The sequence below is a fragment of the Cuculus canorus genome, chromosome 28 (genome assembly GCF_017976375.1).
Source record: "Cuculus canorus isolate bCucCan1 chromosome 28, bCucCan1.pri, whole genome shotgun sequence".
Classification (NCBI taxonomy): Eukaryota; Metazoa; Chordata; class Aves; order Cuculiformes; family Cuculidae; genus Cuculus; species Cuculus canorus.
The window spans coordinates 3,621,383-3,634,509 of NC_071428.1; the positions used below are offsets into that span (position 1 = coordinate 3,621,383).

At 52.7% G+C, this 13,127-nt stretch overlaps 1 protein-coding gene across 1 annotated transcript; it reads left to right on the plus strand.

Moving 5' to 3' along the window:
- The first annotated feature begins 1,363 nt into the window (after positions 1 to 1,363).
- Positions 1,364 to 11,375, plus strand: PRCC (proline rich mitotic checkpoint control factor). The gene is made up of 7 exons (XM_054051059.1): positions 1,364 to 2,125; positions 5,593 to 5,640; positions 6,078 to 6,662; positions 7,209 to 7,304; positions 8,154 to 8,297; positions 9,199 to 9,264; positions 9,792 to 11,375. Exons 1-7 carry the CDS (start codon positions 1,646 to 1,648, stop codon positions 9,876 to 9,878), a joined length of 1,506 nt encoding a protein of 501 aa, XP_053907034.1. The 5' UTR covers positions 1,364 to 1,645; the 3' UTR covers positions 9,879 to 11,375.
- Positions 11,376 to 13,127: the final 1,752 nt, after the last annotated feature.

Sequence of the window (13,127 nt, forward strand, 5' to 3'; positions counted from 1 at the left end):
CTCTTTGCAGATCTTCCCTGCCCTCCATCCATGGATCCAGCTTCTCCAGATCCCTCTGCAGATCCTCCCTGCAGATCCTCCCTACCTTCCATCCATGGATCCAGCTAATCCAGATCCCTCTGCAGATCCTTCCTGCCCTCCATCCATAGATCCAGCCTTCTCCAGACCCCTCTGCAGACCCTCTCTGCCCTCCATGCATGGATCCAGCTTCTCCATGTCTCTCTGCAGAACCTCCCAGCTCTCCAGGAGATCCACAGTGCCACCAGCTTATTGTGACCCTCGCAAACTCCAGCCCAGTCAGGCAACATTTACCCTCAGGGCTCGGTCTGACCCTTAGTCAGCAACTCCCTCCCTGCCATGTCATGTTGTGTCTCCTTGGCCATGTCTCCCTGCTCCATCTTGTCTGGCATCCTGTGAGTGGTGGTCCTGCCAGATGGCTGTGTGGGCTACATGAACTTCATGAGGTTCAAACAGGCCAAGAACGAGGTCCTGCACCTGGGTCGGGACAATCCATGTTTTCAATACAGGCTGGGGGACAATGTGATTGGGATCAGCCCTGAGGAGAAGAACTTGGGGTGCTGGGGATGAGAAGCTCCACGTGAGCCGACAACGTGCGCTCGCAGCCCAGAAACCAACCGTGTCCTGGGCTGCATCCAGAGAAGAGCGTCCAGCAGGAAGGAGGGGATTCTGCCCCTCTGCTCCGGTGAGACCCAGCCTGGAGCGCTGTGTCCAGTTGTGGAATCCTGAGCACAGGACAGACATGGAGCTCTGGGAGCAAGGCTACAGAGATGATCCAAGGGCTGGAGAACCTCCTGTACGAGGACAGACTGAGAGAGTTGGGGTTATTCAGCCTCGAGAAAAGAAGACTCCAACTAATCTTAGAGTGACCTTCCAGTACCTGAAGGGGCTCCAAGAAAGCTGGAGAGGGGCTGTTCATAAAGGCTTGTGGGGATGGGACGAGGGGGAACGGGGATAAACTGGAGAGGGGCAGATTTAGACTGGACATTAGGAAGAATTTCTTCATCATGAGGGTGGGGAGGCCCTGGCCCAGGTTTCCCAGGGAAGTTGTGGCTGCCCCATCCCTGGAGGGGTTCCAGGCCAGGTTGGATGGGGTTTGGAGCCCCTGCTCCAGTGGGAGGTGTCCCTGCCCGTGGCAGGGGTGGGACTGGATGGGCTTTGAGGTCCCTTCCAACCCGCCCCATCTCTGATTTCCCATGCTGCTCCGCGGCGCGGCACCCCGGAAGCTCTGCTCCCGGCCTGGCTTCCTCCTCCCTCAGGGACTACATTTCCCATGCTGCCCAGCGGCACGGCCCTATCTGAGCCGCGCGCAGCCCCCACGCAGGGCACGCTGGGAGTTGTAGTCCCGTGGCGTCCGGACGCCGCGACGGGAAGCGCGGAGGGTGCGCTGCCCGGCAGCCATTATCCCGAGCTCGTCCAAGCGACCGCTGGGTCGCTTCGGCGGCCTTTTCCCACGCATCTGGTGTGGAGGTGGGGCTGCCATGGCGCCTTAGCCTCGCCCCCGCCCTCCCCTTGTTCCCTGCGGCGGTCGCTGGAGGCGCGGCCCAGCGCGGCCTAGGCGGGAGGGCGGATCCCCGGCCTCGCGTAGCGGCCCCTGCCCGCCCAGGGCCGCCCTCGCCGGGGGGCCATGTCCCTGGTGGCCTACGCCAGCAGCGAGGAGGAGAGCGATGCGGAGGAGGCCGCGGGTGAAGAGGAGGAGGAGGAGGAAGAGGAAGAAGAGGAGGAGGCCGCCGCCGCTTCGCCTCCTGCCGCCGAGCAGCAGCAACCCCCGCCTTCGGGGCTTTTCGCTTCTTTGCCTCCCCCCAAAGCTCCCGCTGTGCCCGCTTTCCCTCTTCTCCCGCCTCCCCCACCTTTCCTTATGGGCCCTCCGCCTGGTATGAGGGGCTTTGGCAGCTCCGCACCGGGGAGTGGGGAGCAGCCCAGGCTGGGGGGGCTCCTCCTGCCTCCCCCGAGAAACGCTGCCACCACCGCCTCTACCCTCAATCTGCCCCCTCCTGTCTCGGAATCTGCTTCTCCGCCCAGCGCTGGGGTGGATTTGAGCCTCCCCAAGCCAAAGAAGAGGACGGAGCCGGTGCGGATCACGGTGCCCGAGTTGCACAAGGGAGATGTGAGTATGAAACCAACCACCAGCTCTGCTAGGAGAGGGTGAAATCCTCTCTCAGAGCAATCCCCAATGTGGATTTGTTTGCCCAGAAAGCACGGCATCTCTTTTCCTCGCTTGCTCCCACCGTAACAGAGCAAGCTACCAAACCCTTTACTTGTGGCATCTCCGGGGATATTTGTCTCTGCTGCCAACCCTAATCCTAAAGCGCTTTGCAGAATTAAACTGGTGTAGAAACCTTATGTATAATTCTAATACAGCAAAACCCAGATTAGCTGCACCTTTATTTATTACTGAAGTTAATGAGTTGATGATGTGGCAGCATCCCAAAAAACTCTTTGCTTTGCTGTGCACTTGGTAGATCCAGGCGTCCTCCAGACCTTTAGGAAATCATTTCCCTCTTAGCTTTTTTTTGTGCTTGCAGTGCTCTGTGCTTTATGGGGCTCCTGAGCGCTGAATGCAGACAACCCTGTGGTGGGAGCAGGGAAAGATGGGTCCCTGCCCCCCCTTTTCTTTTTCTCCTTGGATGTCCCTATTGATCAGCTTTCCTTCTGTTCCCTCTGGGACGGCGCTGTCGTCATGCAGAGGTGACAGTCATGTGGCTATGGCTGAGTCTGGGGGGCCGGGAGTGGATCTGGGGAGCTGTGAGTGCCTCTGGTTGTTAGGAAGAGCTGAACTTCAAAGCTTAGGCTCATTCCCATAGGAACAGGTAGCTCAAAGAGGAGGTTTGACTGTATGGATTTATAAACAGCATCAATTTGTAGCAGTCTTCCCGCATGTCAGACCTGGAGGAGCTGAGATGAAGTCAGCGCATCCTGCTTTGCTGAGAGAGCGGGTGAGAGGATGCGGGTTTCCTCGCCATCCCTGAACCACGCTGCTGCTCGTGGATAACCAGCCTGGAGTGGCAAATCCAGAGCCTGAGCTTGTGCCACAGCTCCCAAACGCATCAGGCAGCGAGATGCCTGGCTTAGGCAAAGGGATGCGGAATATCCCATTCCCTCATATTCCCTTCTTGCTTCCTCTCCTTCCAGCAGTGCTTTAGAACCAGCGTGAACGAGTGTTAGGGCTCTTTGCTTCCTTGCTGGTTCTACAGACCCTAAAATAACCTTAAATGAGAGGAGTTTTATTCCTCCTGCTCTGTATTTTGGCGTATTGGCCTTGAGCGGGAATATCAGTGTCAAGTGAGTGGGTGAACATTGAGAGGATCAAAAGCACCTTAAACCCGGAGCTGTTTGAAGTGGTTCCCAGTCAGGATTCTTGGATTTTCTTCACCTTAAAATCCTTCCTATCCCTTTGGTGTGCCGCTGTGGGGCAGGCTGCTTTAGCTCCTCTCTCCCAAATGCAACAGGCAGGGTTTATTGGCAGCTCTTGCTTTGCTTTTTTTTATTCTCGGTCTTTGTCTTTGTCCCCTTTTATAATTTAGGCAGCAAAATGGCAGCAAACCTCATTTCCTGTAATCTCTTTAAAGTGCTCTGGGAAGCTCTAAACCAATAAAGATGTTAAAGGGCCTTTTTCTGATGCCAGAGGCGATCAGACTTTCTGCTCCAAGTTTTAAATGGATCTTTAACAGCACCAAAGTTATTGGGAACAATTCCCTGTCTGTCCCTGTAGTGACTTTTCACACCTTTGCTCTGTGTGGGTTTGTTTCCCCCTCTATTAATGTGGTGTTGTCTGGTGCTTTGAAAGAGTTTGGTGACCTCCTGCCCCGCAGCTTTGTTCTTCACGTGCTTTTAGGGTCATTTTCCTGTCATTTATTATAGAATCATGGAGTACTTAAGGTAGGAACAGACCTCTCGCTTATCCCATCCAGCCACCAGCCCAGCCCCACCGTGCCGACCAAACCATGTCCCGAAGTGCTACGGCCACATGCGTTTTGAGCCCCTCCAGGGATGGGGACTCCCCCTCTGCCCCAGGCAGCCGCTGCCAGGGCTTCATCACTCTCTCAGGAAAATAATTTTTCCCAATACCCAATCTAAACCTCCCTTGGCACAACTTGAGGCCATTTCTTCTCATCCCATTCCTTGTTCCTTGGGACCAGAGCCTGACCCCCACCTGGCTCCAGCCTCCTTTTTTACGATTTACCTGGGCCTTCGATCCAGGCTGTCCAGATCCCTGAAATATTAAACATATTTGAGCTGTTGGCTCTCTAAATTCTCATTTCTGGCAGGAGCCAACTGTGTAGAACCTGACTTTCTCTGCCCACCTCCTTGGCATTAAAAACTGCCTTGAAATTTGGAATTTGGGGCAAATGAGCTCAGGTTGGAGCTTGGCTGTGCATAGATTTCTCTTAAGGGATTTTTATGATGCTGACTTGTTTGCAAAGCTCCACGTTCAGAACGACGCTTATTTTTCCACCTCTGCCCAGGCTGCGGCAGCCCCAGCTCTGTCTAAATTTAGTGGCAAGCGCTGTGGTCCTGCTTTCTCTCTGAACAGTCGATTTATCTCTCGTAGTAGTAACCGGGGCAGGCTTTTATCTCTCTCTGCCCTGACACAGATGCATCAGCAAGACTGTGAAAAGAGCTCGACCGCATCCTGCTGTTGCTTTTGAGCTCAGCTCTGGGCAGATTATCATAGAATCATTTGGTTAGAAAAGACCTTTGAGATCATTGAGTCCAACCATCCCTGTCCTCTGTTGAACTGTCCCCGAGCACCTCATCTGCCCGGCATTTAAACCTCTCCAGGGATGGTGAATCCACCACCACCCTGGGCAAACATTCCAGTGCCTGGGTACCCTTTCGGTGAAGAAATGTGTCCCAATATCGAATCTAAACCTCCCCTGGTGCAGCTTGAGGCCATTTCCTCTCATCCTATCACCTGTCACTTGGGAGAAGAGCCCAGCACCCACCTCACTCCAACCTCCTTTCAGGCAGTTGGAGACAGGGATGAGGTCTCCTCTCAGCCTTCTCTTCTCCAGACTGAACAACCCCGGGGGCCTCAGCCACTCCCACAACCGCTGTTCTCCAGCCCCTTCCCAGCTCCGTTCCCTTTTTTGGACATGCTCCAGCCCCTCAAGGTCTTTCTTGGAGTGAGGGACCCAAAACAGAATGGAGAATTCCAGGTGTGGCCTCACCAGCACCAAGTCCAGGGGGACGATCCCGTCCCTGCTCCTTCTGGCCACCCCATGGCTGATCCAAGCCAGGATGCTGGTGGCCTTCTTGGCCACCTGGGCCACTGCTGGCTCATGTTTAGCTGCTGTCGCCCAGCACCTGCAGGTCCTTTTCCGTTGAGCAGCTTTCCAGCTGCTCTTCCCCAAGCCTGAAACGTTGCATGGAGTTGTTGTGGCCCAAGTTCAGGACTCGGCCTTTGGCCTTGTTGAACCACATTGCTGTTGGTCACAGCCCATGGATTCATTATAAACCCAGGTCAGCCTTACTGGGATTCTTTGGTTCAAACTGAAAATTAATCAGTTCTGTGGCAGGAGGGCTTTTATTTTAGTATCTCAGATTGTGCTAAGCTCTGTTTTTCTTTCTCAGTCAGATTCAGAGGAAGACGAACCAGCAAAGAAGAAAACCCCTCTCCAGGTAAGTCCTTGGCATGTTCAATTAAACAAGTTCATGGGAGAGGAGTGTTTGACCGTGACAGATCCTGGACTTCCTGAGGTATAAATCAGCCGCTGATTAGCGCCTGATTTCTGGTGTGTAAAGTTCCTGAAGTCCCCTGGGGTGTAAAGTCCCTCTTTTGGATAGTTTTGTCAGTTTAAATCTTGGGAAAATAGGCTTTAATGTGCGAAGCTGGCAGATATTTGCAAGTAATGCTTTTCCCTGAAAAGTCCCACTGGCCTTTTGCACAAGAGAGCCCTGCGGTGTGTTCGAAGCAGTGAACGATTGTGCTGAGCGATGGGAAACCCATTAACATTGTTGGAATCTGAGCAGACAGCTGGCAGGGAGTCAGGAGAATGAAATAGTCTCACTCATTTCTCTTCTTTCTCTGAATCACTTGCCTGCATGAAACCCACCAGGGACGCGGCGAGGGCTCCGGTTTATCGGCTTTGCTTCCTCAACCCAAAAACTTGACAGTGAAAGAGACCAATCGGTTACTTTTGCCCCACGCTTTCTCGAGGAAAGCGGGAGAAAACGCCTCCGATTCCAAGCCTGCTAAAGCCCCGACCTCTTCCTCCACAACAAAACCTCTGTCCAAGCCGGCCGTGCCCACAACTCCCTCTCCATCTGCTATCAAAGCTGCTGCCAAGAGCGCTGCGCTGCAGGTAACCAAGCAGATCACACAGGAAGAAGATGACAGCGATGAAGAGGTGGAGCCAGAGAACTACTTCTCCTTGTCCGACAGGAGCGAGCCCAGCGTGGCAGGTGCTGAGGCGTATGTGTACTCTGGCACAGCGCTGTCGGAGGAGCCACCACCCGGGACAGAGCCAGAGCCGCAGTTCCAGGACGCTGCTGCAAATGCCCCTCTGGAGTTCAAGACTGGTGCAAGTTTTAGTGGTGCTCAGCACAGCTGGGCGCCGAAACCCAGAGAAGACTACGGCAGCCAGCCGTATGGCCAGTTCCCTGCCTACGGCGAGGCCGGCGGAGCGGGCGCTTATTATCAGGTGGGATCACTGATGGGAGATGAAGCTCTGGAAAGGGATCTGGGATGTGGGGCTTCGGATTAGCTGCGGGAATCTAACCCGTGTGAGCTAGCTGGATCCACAGCACTTAGCACCACAGAATTCCACTGGCATGAGAGCCAGAGATGCTCTTTAGCTGGATAAATATTTAATAGCCGCACTCACTTTAAAAAGCCCCTGCGCAGCTGCCCCTGTTATTGTCAAGAGTGTAGAATCGGGGCTGGTGGCTGAAGCCAGGTTGTTTCTAGTAATTCAGCAAAGTATTTGTTGTTGAGGGCCTCCAAAAAAACTCTATAGTCTTTCATAGTGCCAGAGGTGTGATTAGTGATGGCTTGGGTTGGCCTTGGGAGGAGATACACACACAGCATACTGTGCTCCTTGGAGGCTGGAGGAATCCTTCTGGGTAAAACAAGAGCAGCTCATGGGGTGAGGAACTCAATTCCATGCTCCATCTTAGGGTTTCCGTGGATGGATTCTCCTGGATCTTGCTCTGCTCTTGTGACAAACTGGTTTTCTTTTTACTGGCAGGATTACTACAGCGGTGGGTACTACCCAGAGATGGAACCAGCCCAGGCACCGCCGCCGGAGACCAGCACCGACTCCTCTTTCATAGACGACGAAGCGGTTGGCACTTTACTCTCTTTCCCACTGGGGAGTTTGTGTTTAAGCTCTGCTAGAACACAGGACATGCTTGGCAGCCATGGTCCTGCCTCACGGGCACGACCCACAGAGTTGGACTGGCTCGTTCTGACACTACAGTGTCTGTTGGGCTCCTGCTCCAGTGGGATTTGCTAGCTTTATAAGTAGGAGATGTTATAATTTCTACCGAGCCTCATCTGGTTCTGAGGGGCATCCAGGGCAGACAAGGTGCTGGGAGTGAAGATGTTTGCTGAGGAGCTGATGACCTGCTGCTCAGATACCTTCATGGTACATTCTCTAGCACAGCGATGAATTCCCTGCTTATTTTGAATGCTCGAAAACCACCTTAAAAAAACCCTTTCCCATTATTGATCTTATCCAGAAACTGATGGGCTTGTTAGCTGAGCTGGTTAGTGCTGCAGAAGGCAGTAGCCTGTCTGGTGCTCACTTCTTCAAGGGACTTCTTGGCTTTGGAGGTGGATTTGTGTAGCAGGAGGTGGATGCATTAGCAGCAAAACCTCAGGTACCTCCCTAGCGCTTAGAACAAGACACCCAGAGCCCAAGCTTCTCCTTTGCAAGACTGAAAGCAAGAGTTAATGGTGTTTACTGTGTAGCAAAATGAGATTATAACCTTTGTGGTAAAGAAGTTTTAAGATATTCTGGTGTGTAGCAAAGCAGAACTCTCCTAAAGAAAGAAAATCCTGGCTGGAGAAGTGTTTGATGTGGCTTGTCCTGTGAGTTGAGGCTCAGACCCTGTCTACCTTTCCTTATTCCAGTTTAGTGTCGGTGTGTGACGTACGTGTGTAACACTGGCTGTTTCTTTTCTCTTTCCAGTTCAAACGTCTGCAAGGCAAGCGGAATCGAGGGAGGGAAGAGATCAACTTTGTGGATATCAAAGGTGATGATCAGCTGAGCGGAGCCCAGCAGTGGCTCACCAAATCCTTAACAGAGGAGAAGACCGTGAAGTCGTTCAGCAAGGTATGGGCAGGAAGGGTGGGATTCTGGCTGGGATTCCCGAGCTGTCTGTTCTGTTTCAGCTATGGCTGAAGCTTTCTTAGATGCTGTGCTGTCACCAGGGTGAGGAACAGGGAGCCTCGGGTTGTGTGTTTTATAAATAATGATATGAAAGACCCGTAGAGCTGCTGAAAACGCAATCCCAGCATGCTTCAGCCTAGGGAATCTGCTCAGAGCTGTTTAGTATGAAACAAATTCATCAAAAGAAGTGTGATCAGTAGAGCAAGAGAGAGGATTCTGCTCTTCTTGTAAGACCTCATCTGGAGTCCTATGTCCAGTTCTGGAGTCCTCAGCACAGGAAGGACATGGAGCTGTTACAGCGAGTCCAGAGGAGGCCACGGAGATGATCCGAGAGCTGGAGCACCTCCTGTACAAGGCCAGGCTGGGATAGTTGGGGTTGTTCATTCTGGAGAAGAGAAGGCTCCGGGGAGACCTTAGAGCAGCTTCCAGTGCTGAAAGGGGCTCCAGGAAAGCTGGGGAGGGGCTCTGTATCAGGGAGGGCAGGGAGAGGATGAGAGGAGCGATTTTAAACTGCAAGGAGGGAGTTTGAGATGAGATCTTTGGGAGAAATATTTTGCTGTGAGGGTGGGGTGGCCCTGGAACAGGTTGCCCAGAGCAGTGGTGGCTGCCCCATCCCTCGAGGGGTTCCAGGCCAGGTTGGATGGGGCTTGGAGCCCCTGAGCCAGTGGGAGATGTCCCTGCTCATGGTTGGAACTGGATGGGCTTTGAGGTCTCTTCCAACCCAAACCATTCCACGAATCTATGAAATGCTTCCTGAAATGGCTTTGTGCAAGCTCTTGTCTTGTTTTGCTGTCTGGGTTGGAAACTTTCCAGGCTTAACTCTTCACCTGGTTTTGCTTTCTAGAAAAAAGGAGATCAGCCCACGGGACAGCAAAGGAGAAAACATCAGATCACGTACCTGATCCATCAGGTGAGTGGCTCCCCTCCAGCATGGAAACAATCCATGCAAGGCTTCATTTTTGAGAGAAGGAACGGAGCTCAACTATGGGTTGTCCCTAAAAGTGCTCTGGATGAGACCTGTGGTGGGTTGGGATGTGGTAGGGGAGGCTCCTGGCCAACGCTGGCCCAAACAACCTCATGGCAGCAGAGCCCTGACCCGCAGGGTGCCGTGGCACCGATCTCCTCACTTGCTTTCTTTCGCTCTTCCCCTCCCATCCGGCTCCGCGTGAGGAGCTTTGCTCCCTCCTGTCCTTATTCCGCCCTTCTGCCGTGTGGTTAGTAAGCGGCTGCAAGACCGTCCCGCGAGCGAAGCTGCATTTCAGCATGAATGAAATGCCTGTGCATCCCGATTAATTCAGGCCTCTGTCAAGATAATTGTGCTGCCTCCTCTAACGAGGCTTCTGGCTGCGGCGCTCTGTAATCCCCGGCAGCGGGAGGGCGAGGGACTGCTGAGTCAGGGAGCAGCAGCGCTGATGTTAATCCTCTCTGTTTCTGCAGGCGAAGGAGAGAGAACTGGAACTGAAAAACACATGGTCTGAAAACAAGCTCAGCCGACGTCAGACTCAAGCCAAATACGGATTCTAACACTTCCGTCCCGCTTTTTGGCTTTCGTGCCAGGTGACCTACGGTGTCGGACTCCTGGAGACCGTGTGGAACACGGTCTGCTTGGCAGGTGGGAGGATGCCACGCTCTCCTGCCTGGCTGGAGGAAGGTTTAGCGCAAGCCGGTCCTGAAACTCCACCTGTAATCTTTCCCCTCCATCCTTACGAACGTGGAAGGTTCAGATCAGGTCTGTTTTATACGACTGGCAGGCACGAGGGACTGTGCCTGCTGCCAGGTTGAGAGCTTTTGTCCTGTAGGCACAGGGCCTTTTCCTCCCTCCATCACCGTAGCCGTGCCACTGGAACCTTAGGCAGAGTCTCAATAAACTCCCAGTTCCCATTTTTCTCCTTTCTTGGATGCGCTGTGCATTGACAGTTTAGTTTTTCTTCCTGAAAGTGAGTTTCAAGAGCAGGCCTGGCTTTTCTCTTCTTGTTCTTTAATTTGAGACTTCCTCACGGCTGCTTACTCCTGTCCAGGTGAATCCAGTCCTCTCCTGTGAAGGATTTTGGTATCCTTTTTTTTGTTGAAGTGTGGCTAAGTCAGTGTTTTTATTCTCAGCTCCACTGGCTCGCGTGTCTGGAACCGCGTTGAAGGGAGGAAACTCCTTTACAGGTCGGAGCTTGCCCTAGGAGTAAAAATGCCTCGAGTGTGGAAGGCACAAAAAGCAGCGAGGATCTCTCTTGCCCGGCACGAGAGGGCATTTGGATAAACGTGATCGCTGTATGTATGGGGGTTTTTTTTCCCTCTCCTTTCCTCTTTCCCCTCTCCAAGCCCTACGGCGCTGTCACGGGCTGCTCCAGACTTGTTAAACTGGGCTTTTTCAGCGTCGCACGCAGCGGTGCGGCTGGCGGGAGCTCGTCGAGCGCTGCAGCAGCGTTTCCTCGCAGCAGACACAGAGGAAAGCTGCCAACTGTACATGATAATGTTTTTTTTTTTTTTTTCCAGCTTGTTTGTATTAATTCTGTTTTGATTAAGTGTTAACTTTACCCTCCTGGCTGGGAAGAGGAAACTCTGTCCGGCCTTAACTTTGGGAAGTGAAATCTTTCTTTAAGGTATCAGGTCTAGGCAATCCGACTGCAAATCATGTGCAGCTTTGCTGGCCGGATCCACCGATCTTTAGCCAAATCTCTGTGGCCTCACTTCGAGTTTGTGGTTCACCAAAGCGCGTGATGCCGAAGGGAACAGAGAGCTGATCTGGTTATTTAACTTACATTCCCACCAACTAAGGGTTATATTTGTTGTAACCGCAACTAAAAACAGCTAATATTTGTTACTCCATTTAGGAAAACTCCACAAGGTTGGTTTTCCATGTTACCTGTTCAAAACAAGGAAAACTCCCAGGAATGAAGTCTTTTCTTAGCATATTTTGAAAGAATATGATTTCTAGTTTAGTTCCCTGGATGTTTTAGTACTTTGCAGAGCCCATTTTGAGTATTTGAATGACCGGAATAAAGTTACTGTTGAGTAATTTATTCATATCTTATCTGTACAGTGAAAGAAATCTCAGAAGAGAGGTTTGATAAAAGGAATAAACTTTTAAATGAACCAAACCACCCCCGTTGCCGCCACAAGATGCTCAACTCCTTGCTCGAGGAATTGCTTTTCCTTCTCCCAGCTGGAAAGGCTGAAGCACCTTTGCGAGAGCCTGTGTTTTCTGAGCGTTTTAATCCTTTGTTGGGGGGAGTTTGTGGATTCATCCGTGTAAAGCACCCAGCCTTCCCCTCTGTGTCGGCACTCGGTGCATGGCGAGGCAGCAGCTCCGTCCTTCTGTGCTCCCAGATTTTCTCAGTGGGATTTTGGAGTCCAGAGGGAGGCAGGAGGGTGCCTGAAGCTTACAGGTTCCCCTTTTCTTCTTTTGTTTTGGTGTGTAATGGCTCATTTTTTGGCATTAGACGGGGGGAGCTTCGAGTGTGGACTCCTGGTGTGCTTTTGGCCATTTAAGACCAAGAAACTGCAGGCTTGGGAAAAGCAAAACTGTTTTTTCCAAGATGGTAAAACCCAACTACAGCCTCCGGCCCTCCTTTCCCTCCCTGTCTCAGACCTTTAACATCTCAAGGTGGGGTTTTCTCTCTCCTCCTGCACATTCTGCTTCCTTAATGCTGCCGGAGCGTTGTTGGCTCTGTTGTTCCAGACAAAGTGATGAAGCCAGCATTCCAGGGTCATTGTCACCATCCCAGTTGCTGGGTTTGGTCCTGGGGGTTGTCTTTATCCTGTGTTTTGTGGCTGAGGAAGCACGTGGGGCTCGGAGGTGGTGGTACTGGGCTGGTGGTGGTTGGTGTGGCCCTGCCTGCCAGGCGCGTGGCCAATTCCATGTCTGACTCTGGTTTTACTCTTAACAGACATTTCTGCCCTTCTTCTATTTATAGAAGTCTCCAAATGTCTTCAAAGATAAATGAAATCTGGTCCTCCGTTCCCCTCTTGTCTTGCGGGGCTCAGGAAGCAGGTTGCTGTGTCGGGAAGGGTGTGGGAGTCTGGTGTGGACAAGCATTGCCGTTTGGCAGAGGCTGCAGCTTGGGGTCTCTCCTCCAAGAGGGCAGGGAAGGAGCCCAGGAGCTTCCTTCTGCCTGGGAGCTGGGATTTGGGTCTTGCCTTGGACCCACCTTAGGGACAGTCTCCGGAAAGCTGCTCATAAATGTTCTCCGTCCCTTCCTGCCCTGCTGCAGCCATGGCTCGCTTTGCGACGCTTGTCCTCAAGCCGTAAACGGGATCATCAAATTCCAGCCGAGGGTTCGTCATACCCTAGGGAATCCAGAGGGAGAGGTGGAGGGAAATGGTCTGGCTTGGATCAGCCCTAGGGTGGCCAACAGGAGCGGGGACGGGACGATCCCTCTGGGCTCGGCGCTGCTGAGGCCACACCTTGAACCCTGGGTTCAGTTTTGGGCCCCTCACTTTGGAAAGACCTTGAGAGGCTGGAGTGCATCTGGAGAAGGGAACAGAGCTGGGAAGGGGCTGGAGAACAGGGGTGTGGGAGCAGCTGAGGGCTCTGGGGCTGTTTAATCTGGAGAAGAGGAGGCTGAGGGGAGACCTCATCGCGCTCTGCAGCTGCTGGAAAGGAGGTTGGAGTCAGACGGGGGGTCGGACTGTGCTCCTAAGTAACAAGTGATGGGATGAGAGGAAACGGCCTCAAATTGCACCAGGGGAGGTTTAGATTGGAGATAGGGAAAAATTCCTTTCCTGAGATAGCAGTGAAGCCCTGGCAGTTGCTGCCCATCCAAGGAGGGGTTCAAAAAC

What these genes read in the sequence shown, in the direction of transcription:
- PRCC (XM_054051059.1), top strand. Translation starts at nt 1,646, where the DNA reads ATGTCCCTGGTGGCCTACGCCAGCAGCGAGGAGGAGAGCGATGCGGAG. An exon ending in GAGCGGGCGCTTATTATCAG is followed by an intron (nt 6,663 to 7,208) that starts GTGGGATCACTG and finishes TTTTACTGGCAG; the next exon opens with GATTACTACAGCGGTGGGTA. An exon ending in CCGTGAAGTCGTTCAGCAAG is followed by an intron (nt 8,298 to 9,198) that starts GTATGGGCAGGA and finishes TTTGCTTTCTAG; the next exon opens with AAAAAAGGAGATCAGCCCAC.